This window comes from Microtus ochrogaster, linkage group LG1 (assembly GCF_000317375.1).
Source record: "Microtus ochrogaster isolate Prairie Vole_2 linkage group LG1, MicOch1.0, whole genome shotgun sequence".
Classification (NCBI taxonomy): Eukaryota; Metazoa; Chordata; class Mammalia; order Rodentia; family Cricetidae; genus Microtus; species Microtus ochrogaster.
The window spans coordinates 45,466,925-45,490,149 of record NC_022027.1 but is presented as its reverse complement, the minus strand read 5'-3'; the positions used below and the strand labels follow the sequence as shown (position 1 = coordinate 45,490,149).

Genomic DNA, 23,225 nt, shown 5'->3' with positions numbered 1-23,225 from the left:
CACACACACACACACACACACACACACACACACACACACACCATGTTTTCCCTATTGCCAGAGCGACTTTCCCTAGGGCTTACCAGCTATTTCCTTCACTTCCCTGCTTGGGGTCATAGTGACTTTCCCTGTGTGACCTTGATGTCTGTAGAGGTTTGTTGTCACCTGTGTCTAAGCCTTTTATTTTTATTTTTGTTTTGGGCATTCATGTTCTTTCATCTTTAAAACAAACACTGTAGAAAAACAAGGTTTCTTTTGACTCAAACCTTGGGCGGTCTCTGAGAGGATTGCTTGGCCCCATTGCTTCTGGGCCTATAGTGACTGCAGCAAAAGAGGAAGGGGCTGGGTCTCATTCTCTTCAAAGGCAGGCCAGCTGGGCAGCTGGGATGACCTGCCTGCCTCCCGCTTGCCTTCCGGCTTAAAGTCTCCACCTTCTCCCAGTAGTGCCACTGTGGAGAAACCAGCCTTAATAGGCCTCTGGGGACACATAACCAAGTCATAGCCTTGCTATTAGCTTGGAATTTTATTCTCTGAGCCAGGTGTTTCAACACATGCCAGCAATCCCAGCACTAGGGAGACTGAGGCAGGAGACTTGCCACAAGTCCAGTCTGGATTACAGAGCGAGACCATCTCAAAAAAAAAATAAGGAAAAGGAAAGAATAGAAAAAGAAAGAAAATAAGAGAAAAGAAAAAAGAAAAGAAAGAAACATATCTTATTCTCCAATTAGAGCTTCCTAATAAATTTGTTATGAATCACACAAGTGACTTAAGCTTTTCCTAGTAGCTGCATCTAGCAAAGTAAAAAGAAACAGATAAAAGTGTTCATATTTCATTTGCCACAATAGACCCCCAAATATATTTCAGCACTGAATGGAAAAAAAAGAAATAAAAAGGAAAGGAAAGAAGATGGCTGTTCCTAGTATGGTGGAGGAGAAAGTTTATTGTAGATGAAAGGCAGAGGCAGGGACATCTGGGAGAGTCCAGACCAGACTGAGCTGGGCTATGTGGGGAGAGGGGAGGGGCAGAGACTGGGGAGAGAGGAGAAGCAGGTGCGGCAGCCAGGAGGTCAAAGGTACAAAAGGAGCAGGTAACCAAAATGTCTGGATTCTATAGGGAAGAGCCTCTGGGGAAAGGCAGCCCAGCCTCTGGGTTAGAGAGTTCGGGGTGGAGGAAGGGGTTTGCCAGCCAGACCCTGTAACAGATAGGCACTGAAGGATGCTGGGAGAATCTGGCAGCCATGTCTGCTTTGATATGTTAAATAGGCACTATAGCCATCTGCCCTGGGTTTGAAACTTAAGAAACATGATGTCTACATCCAGAATTATTACTCTTTCATGTCTTCCTTTTTCATACCAAGTCTTTCAAATCCCATGTGCATTTTTGATTGATGTCATATATTTCGTTTTTTTGCCAGGGTGGCCAGAGTGCTGGTGATTGAATCTTACAGGACTTTGGGCTTGCTATGTAAACACCCTACCTCTGGGGCTGTAACTCCAGCCTCTACATGTTTCGTTTTATTCTAAGCAGTGTGTCCTGGATTGGCCCCTTGTCACTACCCCACCAGCTGGCAATTGAGTTTCAGCCTGGTAGGCAAATGTTTTGCCACCGAGATCCACCCCTTCCCCCTCTAACCACATTTTGAGTGTTTGCTGTTAGGACTGACAAGCAGGGCACATCTCAATAGATGTGGTCTGCAGCTTTGGGATGCTATCTTGTCAGTATGCAGTCCTCAGCCTGCTTGACATTGCTCAGTTAAAATGAACCAGAGGAGCAGCTGAGGGCCTTAGACTGGGCTACATCACTAAATATAATTAACTGTTCTTCCTATGCCCGAGCTAACAAAAGCTGTAAGATGAATGTCCCACCTTCCTGGCCCAACACTAACAAAAGCTAGAAGGTAAAGTCAGGATGATAAGATGTGCCTGTCTTCTACGAAAAACAGCTGTCTGAATCTTGGCCCACATGTAACTCACTGCAAAATTACTAACGGCAATGGAGCACAGTTGTTTCTTCATGTTGGACTGGGAGGTATAGCAAAATTCTCACACCCAAGGCTCATGTCATCCTGGGCTGTGGTGGTCTGAAAGAAAATGGCCCCCGAAGGGGGTGGCAGTGTTAGGAGATGTGGCTTTTTGGAGTTCATGTGGCTTTGCTGGAGGATGTATCACTGTGAGGGTGGGCTTTAAGGTCTCCTGTGCTCAAGCTACTCCCAGTGAGACAGACCACTTCCTGTTGCCTGTGAGTCAAGATGGAAAGACTCTCAGCTCCTTCTCCAACACCCTGTCTGCCTGCATGCTGCCAAAACCTCTGAACACCTTGATTAAATGTGTCCCTTTATAAGAGTTGTCCTGGTCATGGTGTCTCTTGACAGTGATAGAGACCCTACGACAAGCACAGAACATAATTTTCATGCTCTTCCCAATTAAGGCATTGATGAACAGACTTGACGACAGCTGGTTCTTTCCGGAATCACCCCACACACCCCATTCATCCTCTTTGCAAGGTGTGTTTTCTGTCCCTAATACTCTGGTTTTGTGAGATGCTCCCTCGGACTGGATGCAGTGATTTACCCTTGGAATGGCAGCACATGGGAAACTGAGGCAGGAGGATGGCTGTAAGTTCAAGCCAATCTGTGATACATAGTGAGACCCTGTCTCAAAATACTAGACAACAAAAGGACTAAATAGATATAAAACTACACCAGTTCCATTCCACGCTCTTCACGCTATGTGCTATGTGAACTAGGCTAAAAATTTAAAAACATACACACACAGACAGAGACAGACAGACAGACAGGGCTACGGGGACATCCGTGAGACAAGAATGCCAGGAATGCCCACTGTATTGTGCTCAGGAGAAGCTTATACAGGGCTCTGGCCACGCCCCAGCTCTCGGGATCTTTCAGCTGCAGACTCATCAGAATCCACTTCCCTGCCATCAGGGTCTCATGCACAGAGCAGCTGCAGGCTGCTCAGAGCAGAGGAAAACAAGTTGTTTACAAGAAATTCAGGGTCTGGTGGTCCGCAGTCCCCAACAAATAGAGGCTGGAGGGTTCAGTGGCTAAGAGCATTTGTTGCTCTTGCAGAGGACCCATGTTTGAGTCCCAGCATCCACACAGGGGCTCACAGCCACCTGTAACTCCAGTCCTAAGCAGACCCAGGGCCCTCTTCTGACCCCTGCAAGCATTGCTCATGGTGTACAGAGATATGAGCAGGTAAAACACAGACACATAAAATAAAAATAAATGAAATCTTTGAAAAAAAAATGTAAAGGCCTAAAAACAAGCTCCCTTAACCTTTCCTCTGGTTTCTGTTCTCTTTTTTTTTTGTCGGGGAAGGCGCTTTACAGGAAACCTCAGGCCACCTCGCTCAAGGACAGACTTGACTTTCCAGTTCTCCGGGAGCACAATAAGTGTCTCAAAGCTGCCAAACCCCAGCTCAGTTCTCACCACGCTTCAGCCATCTGTAAGCCTCCTCCCCCAACACCGTGGTACGCAGGCAGACTGCGATGTCTCAGTTGGGAGTGAGGACACCTCTCCTGCTGAGCGTGCCCATTTCTCCTGAGATTTGTTCTGACCCGAAATGCTCTCTCCATACCACGCGTGCCTGTCGCAATAGTGACCAAAGGCATTTTGATACTAACATCTAGGGGCTGGTGATACAGCTCAGGTGTAGGGCCCAGGCCTTGCTTCAGTCCTCAGCACTGTGTGGGACCAGCGCGGTGGTGCGTGTCTGCAATCCCAGCACTAGGAAGCTGCCGGTAGGAGGATGGGAAGTTCAGGGTCGGGTTGAAGTATAGAGAATTTGAGGTCAACCTTGGCTATATGAAACCTTGTCTGAGAAACAGGGTAGGGGAGACGGTTCCGTGAGCAATGTGCTTGCCACACGAGCCTGAAGACCAGAATTCAGAGTCCCCACCACCCACTCAAACACCGGGTAAGCCTAGCAGCCATCTTGTAATGCTGGTGCTAGGCAATGGAGATGGGCAGTATCCGGAAAGAGCTGGCTAGTCTGGCAAGCTCTGGGTTCATGTGAGAGACCCTGCCTTAATACATAAAGGGAAGAGTAATTGAGAAAGACACCCAACATCAGTCTCTGGCCCCCAGAAACGAACACACACACACACAAATATACCCAAAAGTGACTGTACGTATCTGGTTTCTTGATATACTGGAAGGCCTGTGAAAAACAGGGGCTGGAGAGTTGGCTCAGAGGTTAAGAGCATTGCCTGCTCTTCCAAAGATCCTGAGTTCAATTCCCAGCAACCACATGGTGGCTCACAACCACCTGTAATGAGATCTGGCGCCCTCTTGAGGAAGAGACCTGGTCAGTCATCCCCATCAACTTAGACCATGAAACCCAACATGGACAAGTTCAACAGAACCGCCATATGCTTCAGCATTGCCAGGGCATAAATTTCAAATTTCAACCAGGCTGTTTCATCTTGAATATCCAGAGTCTGATTACACATGGAAGGAGAGATTCTCAGTTGCGGCTCAGAATCCATAGGATGCAAGTGGAGAAACTGATTAAGTCTGGAGGACCTGAGTAGTAGCTCAGGTGGAACCACAGGACCTAGTCAGGGGAGGTCAGGGGTAGATTTGAGAAGAACCAGGTCCTGAGAATGAATGGCTGTTATGAACTGCTGCAAATGCAGGTTGGCTCAGCGCCCTGAGATCTGGGTTTGGAGATAAACATGGCTTTTCAGGGTGTCATCAAGCTTCTTGGTGGAGCCTGTTTGCCTGTGTTTGCTTTGTGTGGTCTTCAAGTAGATCTAAAGCCACTTGTGACTTGATTGTGCTGCCTGGGCCGACAGACTGCTGCAGTGAGCTCCCTTCTTACAGGTCTGCTGACTTTTTTTTTCCATCATAGGGTCTTACTGTGTAGCCCTGGCTATCCTGGAGCTCACTCTGTAGATCAGGCTAGCCTCTAACTCACAGAGATCTGACTGCTTCTGTCTCCTGAGTGCTGGGATTAAAGGCTTGAACAACTCCTCCCAGCCAGGTCAGCTGACTCTTGCCCACAAGTGCCAGGAGGCCTGGAGGACACAGTAGGGGAGGGGAGGGTGATGCTGCCCCTATTTACTGTGATACAATAGTGTACAGAGTATAGATCAAACTTTTCCTTCTTTTGTTCGCTTTAGAGACAGCCTGGGCTGACCTGGAATTTACTGTGTATTCTAGGCTGACCTTAAATTTACACGGCAATCCTGATTCAGAGACCTCAGGTGGAAACCACCAGTGGTACCAGGCTTCCTTGTTTTCTTTCCTCCTCCTTTGTTTTTTGGATGTTGTTTTTAACAGAGCTTTGATTTTGGTTTGGCTCTGTTTTTAACAGAGCCCAGGCAATTCTGAAACTTCTGGATTCTTAGGTTCAAGTAATCCTCCTGCCTCAGCCTCCCCAGTGCTGAGATTACATGGAAAAACCCAGGTTTTTCATCCACTCTCTTCCTCCTCCTCCTCCTCTCTCCCCTTCCTTTCCTTCTGAGACAAGTCTCACCATATAGCCCAGGTTGTCTTCAAACTTGAAATCTTCCCACCTCAGCCTCCCCAGAGCAGGGACTACAGATGTGGCTCCCAATCCTAGCTCTCTCTCTCTCTCTCTCTCTCTCTCCTCCTCTCTCCCTCTCTACCTTTTTTTTTCACGACTAGATTCACCATGGTGATTAGCGTTAAACTATAGTATGAGGTTATTATCATCTACTGAAGAACAGGGCATGGGTACCTGGCAATTGGAAATACAATTTCTTGACTCACTGTCTAGGCCCAAGATTGCTTTTGTTTCTGTGTTAAGATGCTGTGTTTCTAGATAGCCCTTAGGTCTCCTCTAATGTGATTGACAGTAATCTGATCCCTTCTTGCTGTTGCCTGCAGTTTACCAGCAGCGTCACTGTTTCACGTTGACTCGCAGCTCTGCTGGTGGCTGGCATGCATTTGTGTGTGCAGATACACAGTGTGTTGCTAAGCAGGTTTGTTGATATTGTCAAAAGCCCTTCTCACTGTCTGTCTGAGCATGGCCAGAGCAAAACTTCTGCTGTCTTTGGCCAATTACTTGCTATTTTAAGAGGAAGGCTTCCCGCCCCCTCCTTCTCGCCCTCTCTCCCGATGTCTTACTGTCTTTTCTTCATGTACAGCATTCTGTAAGGCCACGAGTCAGTGATGCCTTAGGGTGGTGGGTGGAGCACTCCACGGAGCTAAGGAAGTCATGAGGTTGCAGTGGGTTGACTGACCAGGTCGGCCTCCCACAGGAATGATATTGGAAAACCTTGGCTTTGACCTGCTGAACTTTATTAAGAAACCAAGTCAGGTCACAGGCCTGACTTGATTGGCATCTTTGTCCTCAGTTGCCCCTTAGCCATCAGATTTCCACAGGGTAAAGAATAAAGGCAACATGCTATCTCTTCAGTTCATATTACATGCATAAACATACGTGAAGCAGGCCTTAGGAGATTATTCAGGCCTTTAGGTTCATGAACTAACTCCCGAGAGAAGAAAACAAACAACAAAATATGCCTAGCAAAGACCCTGATTTTTACATTAGGTAATGACCACATTGGCCTTTAGACTTTTAGGACGATCTGAGTGACGGTTTCAGCTCCCCAGACCAGCCTTCTTTGCTTTCAAATTGTTGATTACTTGGTCACTGTTCTGCTGCCTCAGTGGGATGTGGGTCAGCGTGGCTGCTCCATAACTACCATCACCAAGTCCCTTGTGGTCTGTCCTTGACCTTAACATGGGAACAACCAGGAGGGGGTCTCCATGGAGCCTTCTGTGTAGGAAGCAGCTTTGGCTGAACAAGTGTTTGACTTGGAAATTTCCTGCCTTTCTCTATCTTCTAACAGTCACTTTGAATTGATTTCTAGGGATATGAGGTCAGGTGACTAAGACTTTAAGACTGCTTGGTCCTCAAATTGTTTATTCGGCCACAATGACTAGGATGTGATCTCCAGAGGAGGAATGCTTGATCTCAAGCAAGGTTGGACCTGTTCTTGGGAGTCAGGAGAACCTGCTCGAAGGCTGTAAAGTAGGCTAACAGAGACAAAAGAAACAGCTTATGAGACAGGGCAGGTTGAAAGATCCATGCTACAAGCCAGGACTGGTGGGACACCTCAGGAACCCCAGTACTGAGAAGGCTGCTTCAGGGACAGCCTGGCCCATGTAGGGAACCCTTGCTTCAAATAACAAAACCAAACAACCCCCAAAAATAAGCTAAATATCTAAGTTATAGGAGTATGTGCTTTATCAGCCCTGCCAGGAGGATGCTGAGCCACCATGGTGTGTGTTGAAGCACTGTGGTCCAGATAGAGAGGCCAGAGGGACTGCTACACTCAGGTCCTGAGCACCCTGAGGGGTCCAGGACAGAGAAAAGGAAGTCAGACTGCCACCAGGAGAAAGGGGGCTGGAACTCAGAAGACAGCAGAAGTCACTGTGAACTTCTGGACGTCAAGCATCAATGTGTTTGAACGCAGCTATCTCCACCTGATGCGTTATATATTCCTAGAAGACATGTGATTATTTTCTCTCTTGTAATTATTTAAATTTGGCCCGTGTTACAGCATTCATTGGTTGTACCCCGCTGACATTTGTTAGTCAGCACTTGGGTTCACATTTGGGTTCTCTCCAGCCCTGTGATGGGCCGTGCAAGGGCCAGATCTTCATGCTACTGTGTACAGCACAGAGCTTGGTGCTATAGAACATTCAAAGACTTGTCTTGTGTATGCCTGTTTATTATATGTGCTTTTATTATTTTCTTATCTATTCTTATTTTAAATCTAGAAAGTATTAGGCTCGAGAGTAGAACTGTAATCCGAGTTTCTCAGAAGGCAGAGGCAGGAGAGTCACCGCAAGTTTGAGGACAGCCTGATCTGTACAGTGAGTTCCAGAACTACATGGCAGGATCGTTTCTGTTGTTTTGTTTTTTAAATGCTATCACCTTGCTTGCCATTTACCATAGGCTATGTAGCAATTCCTTCACAATCTAAATGATTTCACTCAGAGGTTTATAACTGAGTGCCTAAAGCAAGTTAGCAGACTCCACAGATAGGCAGATGGGTGAAAAAAATCCCCCCAAACTGCCATGGTCCGAAGTGGTCGTGGCCCTGTCACTGGGGTCTTCTAACCTGTATGTGATTATAGACTCTTAGATGACATTTTGTTAACTGCATATGGAACTAAAGATTTTCTAGCTAGATGTAATGGTGTGTACCGGTAATCTTAGCACTTGAGAGGTTGACACAGGAGAATTGCCCCTAGTTAGAGGCCAGCATGGGAGACAGAGTAAAATCCCATCTTAAACAAAACAAAACAAAAAGCTCCACCAAATTTAGATAAAAATAAACGTTGTATTAAAATATTATTTTATCTTGACTTCCTTTGATACATCTTGCATTTCACACCTTCGGTGAGTTCTTCCCTGCCTTTGCTTTAGGTCCCTGTACCAAGCCCTGCCCACTCCCTTCTCCCCTGGCTCTTTAGAAGCAATCACCAATGTCAACAATTCTTACCCATTATACTGTGCACCAGCCCCTTGCTAAGGATTTCATAATGCCTCATTTTGAGGAACTCGCTTGAACTAAGCTGAATTACGTACAGAAACGGGAATAAGTTCCAATTTACTATGCTGGTTCCAGTTCATTTCTTCATCTCTCTCTCTCTCTGGTCTACCCACCCCCCATTCCAATTATATCCTCAGTCCCTTAGGCCTCACTGTTTTTTTTTTTTTTTTTTTAAGACTTTTTGAGAACAGTGTTGCTACTGTGCAGATCAGGCTGGCCTTAAACTTGTCAGTGATCCTCCTGCCTCAGCCTCTTGAGTGCTGGGATTACAGACATGTTCCAACAAACACATCTAACTCAATGTTTTTGTTGGTTTGTTTGTTTCTTTTGAGACAGGATTTCTCTGTGTAACAGCTCTGACTGTCCTAGAATTTGCTTTGTACACCAGGCTGGCCTCAAACTTAGATAGAGATCTGCCTCCTGAGTGCTGTGATTAAAGGTGTATGCCACCACCACCACCAGACTGTGGCCCCAATTTTTAATATAAATTTACAATTAAATTCAAGTTGGAACCAAAGCCATCAGTATATAGACTGAAACAAATTGAACCTGTGAATTGAATTGAAAATATTGCAGGACCAAGTTGTAATTCAGAAAAGAGTTCATCTCCCTGATTCTGATCTGTAGTTTTTAAGGGCTGAGTATCAACAGCCTATGTAAATAGTCATTTTATTAGAAATGTTATATTGATAAAATGTAACTTTAATACTGAGTGGAGGAAAAGGCCTTGTTTGTTAATGTGGTATCAACTTCAAATGTTTCGTTTGTTTGTTTGTTTAGGGAACTCAGGAACAAGGCAAACATCCAGTTTGGAGATAATGGAACGACCATATCTGCTGTCAGCAATAAGGCGTATGTTTTTGAACGAAACCAATCTGTTGGCGACCCTAACGTTGACTTGATTAGAACAATAAATATTCCTCTGTTGGTAAGTAGGCCTTGTGGTATCGTTATGGTGGGTTTGTGGGAGGAAGATGGCAAGCCTGATAAGATTCTATGTAATTCAAAAGCTATTATTTTATAATAAAATGTAGATATTACAGGGTGGGCTCATCTTGCTTAGCATGGTGAGTTCCTGAATTTAATCCCAGTGGCACTAAAAACAGACAGACAGACAAACCAGACACAAACGATGGACACACACAATCCTGCTTGCTGCAGCAATTCTTTATCTGCCCAATGCTTGAATTACAGGCACACTTGAACAGCAGTGCCTAGCCAGCCTTTCATGGATACATACTTTTGTTAAGTATATAGATGTAGACTTTTTTTCTGAGGTCTGTAAAACAAGGCCATTTCAAAAGTCATAAGATTAGGTCTCTGGGATTTTTTTTCTTTATGTTCAGGATTAGCATTTATGCAAATTAAGTAAGGTTTTTTGGGGGGGGGGGCAGTATTTAAGCCATTCTGAGACCCAGGGTCTTCTTTTCTTGAAACCCGATTTCTTGTAGCCCAGGCTGATCTACCACCTTTGTTTGTTTTTTAATGTGGTGCTAGGGAACAAATTCTGAGCTTCCTGAATCATCTGGTTGGGGGTCAGAGACTCCTTTACCTGGCGAGCAACATCCCAAGCCCTCCAGGGAGCTTTCTTTTTTTTTTTTTTTTTTTTTTTTTTGGTTTTTCCAGACAGGGTTTGGGAGCTTTCTTAATCCCCTGCACCGACCTCCTCTGAGGCTCCCACACTCAAGTGACTGCCCCTTGACACCCCTTGACACTGATGGAGGACCTTAAAGAGCACAGATCCTAGAGCTTGCCTTGTCAATGTGGTTTAAAAACTCAGCCACCAGTCAACTCCAGGGGACGTGGCGCCACCTTGTGGCCAAAGGTCCCTGTGTGTTTATACGCTCTCATTCCTGCTAATGGGAATTCTAAATTCACTGTAATCCCAGCTCCTTTCTGAGGCAAAAACTGGAGGAGTGGAAAACCCAGACTGGGTTCCAGAGTCAGATCAAGGTTAGCCTGGACAATTTAGTGAGGCCATCTCAAAATTTACAAAAGGGGGCTAGGGCTTAAGATAGAGATCAACGGAAGAGTATTTGTCTTCCATGTGCAAGGCCATGAAGTCTACACACACACAGACACACAGACACACAGACACACACACACACACACACACACACAAGCTCTTCCTCCACACCGACAGGGAGGTCACTAGTTGGATTTTCTGTTTAGTCTCAAACCTTTACGTCTCAGTTTCTGACCTATTCTGCTGAGGAGCAGGACGAGCGGCAGGTGGGTGTTTCCGAGCGAACACTGGTTAACCCGCCTCTGCTCCGCAGACCGTTGTGGAACTGGCCCAGCTGCCCCTCCTCAAGGAGATCATTGAGGCCGTGCTGAAAACCTACCAGCAGAAGCTGTTTGTGACTCGCTCCGTGCATGAGTTGCTCTGGGGTTACAAAGATGAGATCTTGTCCCTCGTCCACATTTTCCGACCTGACATCTCCCCGAACTTTGGCCTGTTCTATGGCGTAAGTTTTCTTCCTAAAACCTCTCCTCAGCTCTCAGCTCACAGTGGGCAGAGGACGCCTGGAGGCTGGCTTTCTTCTAGGTGAAGACCAGCACTGACCGGAGTTCTAAATATTTTTAAAAGTCTGTGAAAAATAAGACAGTGGTTTGGGGGAAGAGCGGTGGGGGGGCGGGGGAACTGAACGAAAAGTTGGTGACAGATAAAATTAACCCGGGAATAAAGCGCTAAGTTAGGGGTGGGGCGGTTTGCTTGTCTGCTGACTCGGGACTGTCCAAGGTCTCACTCTCAGTGCGGAAAGCAATTGCATCACACTTCCTCTCGTACAGAGGGCGAGCCTTGAGTGTTCAAAAACTTAGAGGCTGTTCATACGGAATTATAAGCAAATTTTAAACCCTACTGTGGGAGAATGGGTCTGGAGGTCAAGTCTCACCACACTGCTCCCTTCATTCTGGGGGAGCAGCCCAAATATATGTTCCCCAGAATGCCCCACCTCACGGGAGCACGGCTTTAACGGGGTGTTCTGAGTATCATAGTATTTCAAAAGGTGTTTTTGTTTTACTGCTTATATTTTATCATTTTAAAAGTTGTGATGTTCACTTATTTTCAGAAAAATGGCACTAATGACGGAGACTATGTTTTTCTGACGGGAGAAGACAACTATCTCAACTTTATGAAGATCGTGGAGTGGAACGGGAAAACGTGGGTCTAATAAGATTGTCTCGTGAGCTTTGCTTCTGTTTTCCATTCAAACAGAATATGCCTTTCCCCGCTAATTTAACATTGGAGATATTGCTTGATGGTAGAGCACCTGCCTGCCACATACGTAGTCTGAATTTGATCCCAGCAACGAAAGAGAAGTCGATTTTACCTTTTAGATAAAAATAGAAATGTTCTTAAAATTACTACTTTAACAAATCACGATGAGGGTTAAGATTCCTCGAGAACTAATGAAATTGATGGTTTGTAGGCTTACCACAACCAGGGGTGAAGAAGAAGCCATGGAACCAGTGCTCTTCTTTCGTAGTTATGGAGTACGTGTGGTGGCCGCAGTCAAGCACATTCAGGCCAGGGCTCTCTGGTGGAAGGGGGCAGCCCGCCTCTCTTTTAACTTCATGAGTATGGACTATTTGTATTATTTTTCTAAATAAGAAATTTATTTGAGTTTACTATTATAACGTTTCCAATTTAAAATTTTTACTACTAAGCTGTGTGGTGGTGGCACATGCCTTTAATCCCAGTACACGGGATTAAATCTATTCACCTGACTGGTTGGTATGTGCCAGCGTCTTGCAACAGGTGGAATTATCTGCTCACCTGACTGGTACATGCCCCAAGTCTTGCTACAGGTGCTTGGGGTTTAGGCCAAATGAATCCATGTTCTTATTCAAAGCATTGAAATAAGCACGTGTAGATTTGCAAAGCAACAAGGGGACTTTATTCAAAGCAAAATGCTAGTACAAATCAGAATGTAATGATGTTGAGAAACCTGAGCCACATGAGTAAAGGCACTCAAGAGCCCAGATTCTTGTTTGGGACTCTCTTTTTGGTTCAAGAAGTAGTATGCTTGCTAAGGATCATAGTATGTGTTTTGTTTTGTTTTATCTTGATTGACAGATTATTTTATGACCTTTTCTCTTCTCATGTCCCATCCCATAATGTGTCTGATTGTAATTATATGAAAGCCCAGCTCTACCTCAGCATAAGATAAGAATTAGGAAATTCTCCCTTAACTTGCACTTAGGACCAGATCAACACACTGTCCATAGTTCATTGGAATGGAAACAAGGTATTATCAATGGGTTGTTTTTGGAGGAACTTCATCCCATTGCTTAAGTGAAGCCTGGTGCAAGTCAGGGTCCTAGATAGCCAACAGGTTGCTTGGCGATTGTGTGGAGAAAAGTGTGTGGAGCCCAGGAAAGTAGAGTCCAGAGTTACTGAAGCATTGACTAATGTTCGACGACCTCAGTCCCGTTTCCCTACCTCCTGGACCCTGAGGTCCTCGGAATTCAGTCTCCGTGTCTTAATTACGAAACTTTTCATTTTCTGATCTTGTATTTGTGTAAATTCCCTAGAACTATCTTCTCTCTTCAGCCACAGTTTAGAGTTTACTCCTGTTGATTTTTTTCCAAAATATATTTTGTATCCAGGTTTTCTACTTTTTTCAATCTTCTTGATTTTGTTACATTTTTCTTATAATATTGTCGCCCACTTACCTCCTTTTTTATGGTATTGGTAATGGAAATCAGAGCCTCACGCGTATCAGTCAAGGGATCTCTCTCTATATATATATAAGGATAGAGAGTGCTCCACCACGGGCTTGAACCAGGGTCCAAGGAGCAGAGATTCCCTGCTCATCAAAAGAGGGCAAAGAAAGCAACATCTACCTGTTATGTGGGTTTCGGAGTTGTCCAAAGCTGGTGACTGGGGATAGGAAGACTCAGAAATGCCTCACAGCAGGACCTTATCTAAGCTGTCACTAGCTCCATTGCTTTTTAATATAAAAAATTTGTTATAGCTGTCAGAATGGACTAAAACAGTCTGCTTTGTCTGCAGGTGAGCCTGAGCACTATGTGTGTTTCTGGAACTGAAGGTGCAGAGGGTTGTGAGCCACCATTTGAATGTGATACTGGGACCCTAACCCAGATCCTCTAAAAAGCAGCGTCTTAAACCCTGAGCCATCTCTCCTGCCCCTAGCCCCCATTACTTTTAAGACGGTTACTGTTTCACATGTGATACTGTGCACAGGTTTATGGAATTAGCCTGAATTCATTTCCTTGTGACTTGGTTTTCTGTCCTTTAAGTTTGAATTGAAAAATGATTTGCACAATTGTTTCAGTTGGGAAGCTAGTCTGGTGTGTGTCTGTCTGTCTGTCTGTCGATCTGTCTATCCCCTCATCTTTCCTTATGTTGGCCTCCATGTAGTACGGAACCAGTGTACAAGGTGTGCCTCCCACCATGACATGGGAGAAATCCAGAGACAGCTTACTTCAGGTTCTGGGTGAGGCATTTCTGAGTCTTCCTCCCCCAGCCACCACTTTGGACAACTCCAAAACCAACACAGCAGGTAGATGTTGCTTTTTTTGGCCTCTTTTGATGAGCAGGAAATCTCTGCTCCTTGGACCCTGGTTCAAGTCCCTGGTGGAACACTCTCTATCCTTATTAACGCAGAAACTGACCTCTGTTTCTTCCTCCTGGCTTCCAGCAAGCAGAACAGTATCATTTTAGCTCAGCGTAACACTGTATGCTTGCCAGCTTTTTGTCTAGGAAGATGTTCGTTTGTTTTGAATGTGCTACGGGCAGTCTGAAGGTTCTCCTTCCCCATTTTATCATCCTTTATTTTCTGTTTTCACTCTGCAGACACCCTCAAGGCAGGAACTGAGAATAGCATCCGGACCTAAATTGGAACAATTGCTATTTGTTTTGCCCTCTCCCTTCTTTTGCGTTTGGACTGTTTTAGTCCATTCTGACAGCTATGACAAATTGTCATAGACCACGCGACTTATAAAAAGCAGTAATTTACTCTTCACAGTTCTGCGTGCTGAGCAGCCTAGGACCAATGTCCCTGCAGCTCTGATGAGGGCAGGGCTGTGGTTCCTTCCAAGGCCGTCGTCTTGCTTTAACGTCACACACGTGAAGGAAGGGCTGAGTCAGTCCCTACAGTCTAGTCTAAGGTCACTAGTCTTACGGCAGGGTTCCCCTCTCACAACCTGGAGGGGTCGTAAACGTTCAGGGCACCGCGTGTACCATTAGTCAAGCTTGTTGTCTCGCTTGTACTTCTGGTGTGTGATGCCAACTCAGAATTAGCATTTCTTCTTGTCCTAAGTCTGTTGTTTTTGGAAGCAAGAATTATTGAGAGAGTAGCTAATAGTCTTCCATGCAGATTAAAGAATGTAAAGAATATCTGTACAAAGTCCATCTGTCCCAGGCCAAGCTATGAGCAAGGCTATTATTAATGCATACTTGGGTTACTGCTTTAAGTGAACCAGCAGTTCTATTATTGTTGTTGTGTTTGTATATGATGTAGGATGGGGAACAAGTGTGCCCCAGTGTGCACACAGAGGTCAAAGGACAGCTTTGTGACCTTGGTTTTTCTCCTCCACCTTTACATAGGTCCAGAGATTGACCTCTGGTTGTGAGTCCTACAGGAGGGTTTTCATCCACTGAGCCATCTTTCTGGTCCCTAAATCGGTATTTCTAAACACCTATGAGAGATGAACTTTTTTTTTTTTTTTGAGGAAAAAAACCCAGAAATTTGTGGCTGTTATCTTTATCAAATGTGATTTTGGTTTCGGGGTCTACTTTTTTATTCCCCTCTATTCTAGTTCCTAGCACGCTCGTGCCTGTTTGTGGATAAGATGCCGAGGTAGCCAGTCCCTCTTAGCCCTGGCACGGTCCTGCCCATTGAGAGATCCCACAGTCTGACTCGATCATCTCTGTTCTCCGTTGTGCTTATCAACTGCAGGTCGCTGGACTGGTGGACCACAGACCAATGCAACATGATTAACGGGACAGATGGAGATTCTTTCCATCCCCTCATCACCAAGGATGAAGTCCTCTTCGTGTTCCCCTCTGACTTCTGCAGGTAGGAGCGCTACACATGCACGCGTCGTGCCCGGGAATTTACACATACTGGTGACAGGCTGGAGGCACACTGAGAGAGAATGCTGTGTAATGGTTCACAATATGGGCTCCACAAGGTAGCTGTTGATTGGGTCTTAACACTGTTACTAGCAGCTGCGTGGCCCTGGGCACGTTATCTAACCATTCTACCTCCCTTCCCTTCCACCCTCTCCCCTCCCTTACCCTCTCTTTCCTTCTTTCTGCCTCCCTTCTTCCCTCTTTCTCTCCCTCCCTCCCTCCCTCCCTCCCTCTCTCTCTCTTTCTTTTTGTATTTCTTATTTGTAATTTATTGGAGTCAGGGACTCATGTACCTCGGGCTGGCTTCACACCCGCCAGACGCCTGCTGTAGCCTCTGATGACCTTGATCTTCTCATCCTCCTCCCTCTCCCTCCCTAGTGCTTCTACCACTGACAGGAGCCACCACACCCTGTTTGTACAGCGCTGGGATTTGAACCCAGGGTTTCACGGTTGCTAGGCAAGCATTCTACCGGTAAGCTGCATTCCTACATTGACTTTGTATTCTTCCCCCCTACCAGGTCGGTCTATATAACTTTCAGCGGTTTTGAGAGTGTGGAGGGACTGCCTGCTTTTCGCTATAAGGTGCCTAAAGAAATTCTAGCCAATACCTCCGAAAATGCCGGCTTCTGTATACCTGAAGGAAACTGCATGGACTCGGGAGTGTTGAATGTCAGCATCTGCAAGAACGGTGAGAAGTTCTAGAGAGGTCGTGGTTAAGGTGTCTAGGATGCAGACAGACTTGGGGTGTTCAACAAAGAACCTGTCACCAACCTGAGATACAGTGCGAGCCCAGTCTTTCAAGGATAATGGTTTGGCATATGCCTGCAATCCCGCACCAGGTGGCAGAAGCAGGAAGACAGTGAGCTCATGGCCAGCCTGGGCTCCATAGCCCCCCACACCCCCTGTGGATGATAACGACCATGACAGTGATGATACCTATCAAACAATTTAAATTCCTAGTTTTGGTAGCACATGCCTTGGCTAAGATTCCCAATGATTTTGAAGCAGATTTAGTTTTAAACTCTTATTTGTGAGTTTCTTCTTTTTTTTTCATCTGGTTGTATTATTATTGGTGTGTGTAGAATGGGTGAGCACACATGCCATGGCACACACGCGGCTTCAGAGGACACTCGGTGGAGTCAGCTCTTCCTTTGCACCTTTATGTGGGCTCCCAAGAGCTAGCTCCCTCGGGTCTTCAGGCTTGTGTGTCCACCTTCTAAGTGTCTTGTTCTCCCTGTGTTTCCTGATGCCTCAGCTCTGTCCCTTCCCAAGAATGAGAGAATCATCAGCGCTGCAGCTCACGAAAGGTGTCTTTTTGTCTTGAAGGTTATTTATAAATAATGCATATTATACTATATACATATATTACACTTATATATAATTTTTATTTTATATGCATTGGTGATTTTGCCTTCATGTACGCCTGTGTGAGAGTGTCAGATCCCCTAGAATTGGAGTCACAGACAGATGTGAGCTGCCATGTAGGTGCTGAGAATCGAACCCTAGTCCTCAGGAAGAGCAGTCAGTGCTCTTAACTGCTGAGCCATCTCTCCAGCCCCAGAGGTTAATTTCAACAGTGAGATGTCACAGCAGAATTACCCACGGAGCCTTACCTGACAGGTGTGCAGTGTCCTCTTTTTTTTTTTGTTTCTGGTTTTTGCTCTTGGTTTTGTTTGCTTTGAGGCAGGGTCCTGTTGTGTAGCTCAGGCTGGCATCGCTCTCCATCCTCCTTTCTCAGCCTCGTGGGTGCTGGGATGATGTAGATAGCTTAGTGTCTTCGTCTTATCACCATGGGAACAGAGCAAAGAGAAGGGATGTGCTTTTATGAAACTTCTCTAAGTACTTCTTTGCAAGTACTTCTTTTTCTGTTTTGTTTTTGTTTCTTTTTTGTTTGTTGGTTTTCTGGTGGAGTCTCACTGTGTAGTTCTTACTGTCTTGTAACTCACCTATATAGACCAGCAGTCCCTAGCATTTCTAATGTTTCTGCTAGATTACTATTTAGAATAGAATTCCTCTTTAAAGCATGTGGGATGATTGTCTTTGTTGCTTTGAGACAAGTTTTTACCATGTAGTCCTGGAGGCTGGCCTCAAACTTACTGTGTAGCCCAAGATATCCTTAAACTAACATATCCTCCTGCCTCAGTCTCCCCAAGGCTGGGATTACCATGCCTAGCCCTCTTTAATGCTCCTTTGGAGAAGCTGTCTGCATAGGAACCCTCTCTCCTGAATTACAATACTCCTTTTTTAAAAATAAAGGGGTGCACTAACTTGGTTCTCTTGTCTAATTGGCCTTAAAATCTCCCTTGGGACAAGTCTGAGGACAGCAATCCCCTCCTTGTCTACACACAAACCTTGCACCAGATATACATCTGAGCCGGGCAGTGGTGGCATACGCCTTTAATCCCAACACTTGGGAGGCAGAGGCAGACGGATCTCTGGGAGTTCGAGGCCAACCTGGTCTACAAGAGCTAGTTCTGGGACGGGCACCAAAGCTACAGAGAAACCATGTCTCAAAAATACCAAAAAAAAAAAAAAGATATACATCTGAGGATGCTATAATCTATGCTTTCTGCACTAACAAGTTCTGTGGATGGTTCCCATGAGATGGCATCTAGGCCTCTGGTGACCACTGTGCAAAGGAGCCCAGTGCTCTAGCAGTGAATAGGGACATATTCCTTCTTCAAATCTCCCCCGTTGTGTGGCTCGGTGAAAGCTCCCGCACTTGATGTCCTCTGCACATTGCGGCATACTTTCTTGCTGTATTCTTCTTGAAGGCGTTGCTGCGAGAGTCAAGAAAAGACTGGGTTTTGCAGCACTCAGACCTCTTAGCACAACGTTTTCCTCTCCACATCCGGAACCCCCAAATGTGGACTGGAGGTTTTGTCATCAGGGGACAGTTTTCCTTCACAGACCAAACTTGGGCAGTATGCAGATCTCTAAATGGTGCCAGCACTGTGTGTGAATAGGTTTCCAGTGCTCCTGTCTGGACTTAACTCCCCTTGGGATTGGAACTCTGCAGTGTGTCTTCTAAGTAAGAAAGCACAGAAGTTCACAGAACAAGGAGGAGTGGCCTTGCTTCCCAAAGAGCCACACAATCTTTTTAAATTTTTTCTTCTTTGAGCCAGGTTTTTATTTAACCCAAGTTGGCCTTATTCACTGTGACCACGGCTGGCCTTGAACTGCTAATCCTTCTGCTGGACTGATAGGCACGTGCCACCGAGAACAACAGGGAGACTCTTAAACTTTTCATGCTCTCCAGGAGAGCAAGGTTCCCTGGTGGAAAACAGTTTGTTTTTCTTTCTTCAGAGTCAGGCATGCGTACTCCTGTAATCAATCCTAATACTTGGAAAACAGAAGCAGGGGTAATTCTGAGAGTTCTGGACCAGCCTGGTCTACGGAGTGAGTTCTACACCAGCCTGAGCTACAGAACAAGACCCTGTCACAAACAAACCTCAAAACCCCAAACAAAACAACAGCAGCACAAACTTCTTTGTCGACCAAAGCAGTGCTCTGAACTGGGACCTTCTCATCCAGCCTGAACATTTCTGCAGCTGCGCGTCCCTGGGAAATTTCGGCGGTGTTTGGGAACCTCAGCTTCTTCAAATGTAAAAATGAGGATAAGGGCTTTAGTTTATAGAGTGTCACAGAGCATTGTCTAACAGAGACAGATAGATTAAAAAGTATACGTGTAGGTTCAGCAACTGTTTAAGTATCAATGTGACCAGGACTTCGGAATAAGATGTCCAGTGAGATAGTGTGGGATTCATCAGGTAGTAGAAAATGCAGCGTAAATACTGAATAGGAGTCACAGGGGTAGTGACCCTGGCAAGCTCACTTGGATGGCTTTTTCTTTTTTCTTTAGGAGCCAACTTTGTGGTCAGGAGATGTGTATTCACCTTAGATTTAAAAACACCACCATTCATTTCTCTGTCCCTTACCATGCAGGTGCACCCATAATCATGTCTTTCCCGCACTTTTACCAAGCTGATGAGAAGTTCGTTTCTGCCATAAAAGGCATGCGCCCAAACAAGGAAGAACACGAGACATTTGTGGACATTAATCCTGTGAGTACACACTTCCTCGTGTCTTATTGTGTATGTGCGGGTTCTCTTAATCCAAAGCATTAAGAGGCACACACTGTCTTCTGTGGATACTTAAGAGGGCAGAAGGAGATCGGTGTGTACTGTGGTTCGTAGCCTGTAACAGGAAGTCCTAACTCCGTGGACCAAATCTGCAGAAACCAGTAAACCCACTTTAAAGAAGAAGAGAAAGAAAGCAAAGGAAAACCACAGGGCTGGGGATATAGCTCAGCCGTGGAGTACTTACTTAGCTCTAGTGAGGCCCTAGGTTCAATCCAGCATAACATAATGAAATGAAAACAACGGTACAAAATCAGTCACCAAAAACAGCGGAGGCTGGACCCATGTACTGGTCAGTCTGCTGTTGGACAGGAACACAGATGCCTTTTTCGCCTACAGACTTACAGACGAATTGTGTATTCCATACTTAGAATACACAGATCTAAATGGAAATATTAGCTCCATTCGCTTTTGACAAAGCTTCTATAGGTACTGAGTGTCCTATATATTATTAATGTAGACAGTAGCGGATATGTATATATACTTTGAGTGCACAGAAAAGAATGTTAATGTCATAGGGGATCCCTTCAGAGTAAGAGTCTCTCACTGTAGAAGATAAATGGAAAGGTCAAAGATCTTTCTGAGCTCGGCAGCACAGTCCTGTGATCCCAGCTACCGAGGAGGTTGGGGCAGGAGGATCACAAGTCCGAGGGCAGCCTGAGCTCTAGTGTGCTCCACACACGCTACACAAGCACGGTGCCATCTAAGCTGCAGCCCAGCCCTCAGGCGTGGCTGTACTTCTTCTCTATTCGCCATCTAGTGCCTCTCGTCAAACAGCAGGGCCTGTCACTAGGGATAGGTGAAGTCCTGTATCCTCAGTTCCCCCCGGGGGCTGCTGCCCCGTGCCTCCAGCACTCTGGCACAGGGAGCCCTGCACTTGGAAGCCATCCTCCTCTTAGCTCTGGACAACCGCCCAAATGTCTATACCCAACACGGAATTTGTAGCCTCTGGTGGGGTGTTCCACGCTTTGCAATATCCTGGGAACTTACTAGAAATGCCTCGTTTCATGCTCCACCCTGACTACGAATCAGAATCTGTGTTTTAGCAGATTCCCAGGGATTCTCAGCCTCCACCAAGCCCAGTCTACCCAGCACACACAGGTAGTGCTCGGGCTTCCATGGCAGGGACCAGTTTTCCCTTGTTCTGCTAAACATGGCAATGGGTCCCTGTGGGTCAGAACCACACACAGTTGCGCTCTGTTGAAAATGCGGCTGGGAAAACTATTAAATTTTTTCTCTCCTCTTATCTGCAGTTGACTGGAATCATTTTAAGAGCAGCCAAGAGATTCCAAATCAACACTTATGTTAAGAAACTGGATGACTTTGTGTAAGCGTCATTTCTTCCTACGGAGGTAGAGGTGGGGTGTGCCTCGTGACTTTCGGGTAGGCATGGTATTGGAGCAGTGAGAGCTGCTTCTAACTGCTCGGCTTGTCTATCCCTACAAGTCCTCATCTGAACAGTTGCAGGAGGTTGAATCCAGCCTTTCTCCCCCACGTTTCATTGTAAGCAACTCCTTAGTAAGAATTCCTGAGTATAGCTTCCTGCCCAGACTTGCCAATGGGATTTGTCTTACATCTTAGAAAATGCCAATCAAATACATAATTTTGGCAAACCTTCTATAGGTACTGAGTTTCCTATATGTTACTAATGTAGACAGTATGTATATGTACTTTGCTCTCATTCACAGAAAAGAACGTTAAGGTGATAGGAGATCCCTTCAATGTAAGGGTCTTGCACTGTATTGAAAAGGTCAAAAGTCTTGCTGAGCCTGGCAGCATAGACCTGTGATTCCAGCTAACCAGGAGGTTGAGGCTGGCAGATCACAAGTTCAAGGACATAAAATCACACATGTGTTGTCTCTCTATGTATCCGTCCATCTGCCTACTGTCTAGTTTAGTCTAATTCATCCGTCCATCCATCTATAATTATGTATTTCCCCACTGAACTCTCCAGATTTAATCCCATGTTATAGGTTCCTCTAAGAAGCAAACATGGTTTACAGGGATGTCTTCCGGCACCTGTCTGTACATTTTTGAGACAGTTTATTATGGTAGTTAAGAGCTAGACCCTTAGACTCAAAATGGAATTACAATCTCGGTTCCACTGCTCACTCCCGGTGATCTCGGGTCTATTACCTAGTCTCTCTTAGTAGGACGCCCTTCTTCCTATCTTGTATGTAATGAGAGCCACGGCATGTGACTGCTGCAAAAAGCTGATAAAACAAAGCCCCAAACACTGAGTACAGGGTGGGCGAACAGGGGTCAGTGGGCTCTTGTTGCAGAGGCAGGCGAAGGTGGCTTAGAAACTGCCCAAGTCTTCTTTGCTGAACAGTTCTCCTTGGATGATTGCATTCTGTACCTTATGTTTTAATAAAATACCACATAGACGTGCAGTTTTTCATGGCTGGCTGATAATGTTGTGGTCTTGACTTCTGATTTATATGTGTCTGCGAAGCTAAGAAGTCCACAGTCAGTTCTAGGTGACTGAGTGGATTAAGTGTGCTGTAATTTTTGTGTGATCATGTCTCTCCAGGCGAGAGATGTTTTCATGAGGATGTCTGTGACATAATGCCATCCTTTGTCTTTGTAGTGAAACGGGAGACATTAGGACCATGGTTTTCCCAGTGATGTATCTCAATGAGGTAAGTCCTGAACAAGAGAAGAAGTATGTTTTACCAGCCCAAACTTATGGTGTCTACTGTTGCGGTGGTGTGCCATTTAAGTTATAAAAAGAGGAAAAGGTGGCTTTTTTAAAACAAAGATTTTTTATTATTAATTTGTTTTTTTGAGACAAGGTTTCTCTGTGTAACAGCCCTGACTGTCCCGGTATTCACTTTGTAGACCAGGCTGGCGTCAAACTCACAGAGCTCTGTCTGCCTCTGCCTCCCGAGTGCTGGGATTAAAGGCATGCACCACCACTGCCTGGCCAAGATTGATTTTTAATTATGTTTGTTCATGTGTCATGTGTGAGTGTAAACAGTTCTCACAGAGTCTGGAAGACAACCCAACCCCCGCAAAGCAGAATTATGGGTTGCTGTGAGCTGCTGTATGTGGGCTCTCTGACTTGAACCCAGGTCCTCTTCAAGAGCAGTGACACTCTTCACTGCTGAGCCAACCCTCCAGCCTCAATGGTGACTTTTTAAAATATATGCTGCCCCAGAAAAGCTCTCTTTAACACTTGCAGAAGTAAGTACTTGTCTGTACCTGAGAGTTTATTTGGACATTTTTTGTCTCAAGAGCACCAGTTGAATAACACCGTTCCGAGGTGCCACTTATGTGAGAAACGAGCTACAAGGGTGACAAAAGCACCCCAAGCTCTGTCCCCTGAAGCCTGTGCCTCCACTGAAGCCCTGACAGCTTCAGACACCTTCTGTAAAAGTCACATGTCAGAGGCAGACGAGATGGCCCAGCAGGTAAAGGTGCCTGCC

General features: G+C 45.5%; 1 protein-coding gene across 1 annotated transcript in view; it reads left to right on the top strand.

The window, feature by feature from the left end:
• The window catches only part of Scarb2 (scavenger receptor class B member 2), a 55,348-nt gene that overhangs the window by 25,670 nt on the left and 6,453 nt on the right, over positions 1-23,225 (top strand). The window contains exons 3-10 of the mRNA XM_005359505.3: positions 9,334-9,481; positions 10,833-11,021; positions 11,628-11,719; positions 15,483-15,602; positions 16,177-16,346; positions 19,604-19,722; positions 21,051-21,124; positions 22,388-22,439. Coding sequence (XP_005359562.1) covers positions 9,334-9,481; positions 10,833-11,021; positions 11,628-11,719; positions 15,483-15,602; positions 16,177-16,346; positions 19,604-19,722; positions 21,051-21,124; positions 22,388-22,439 — 964 coding nt within the window. The remainder of the gene's footprint in view (positions 1-9,333; positions 9,482-10,832; positions 11,022-11,627; positions 11,720-15,482; positions 15,603-16,176; positions 16,347-19,603; positions 19,723-21,050; positions 21,125-22,387; positions 22,440-23,225) is intronic.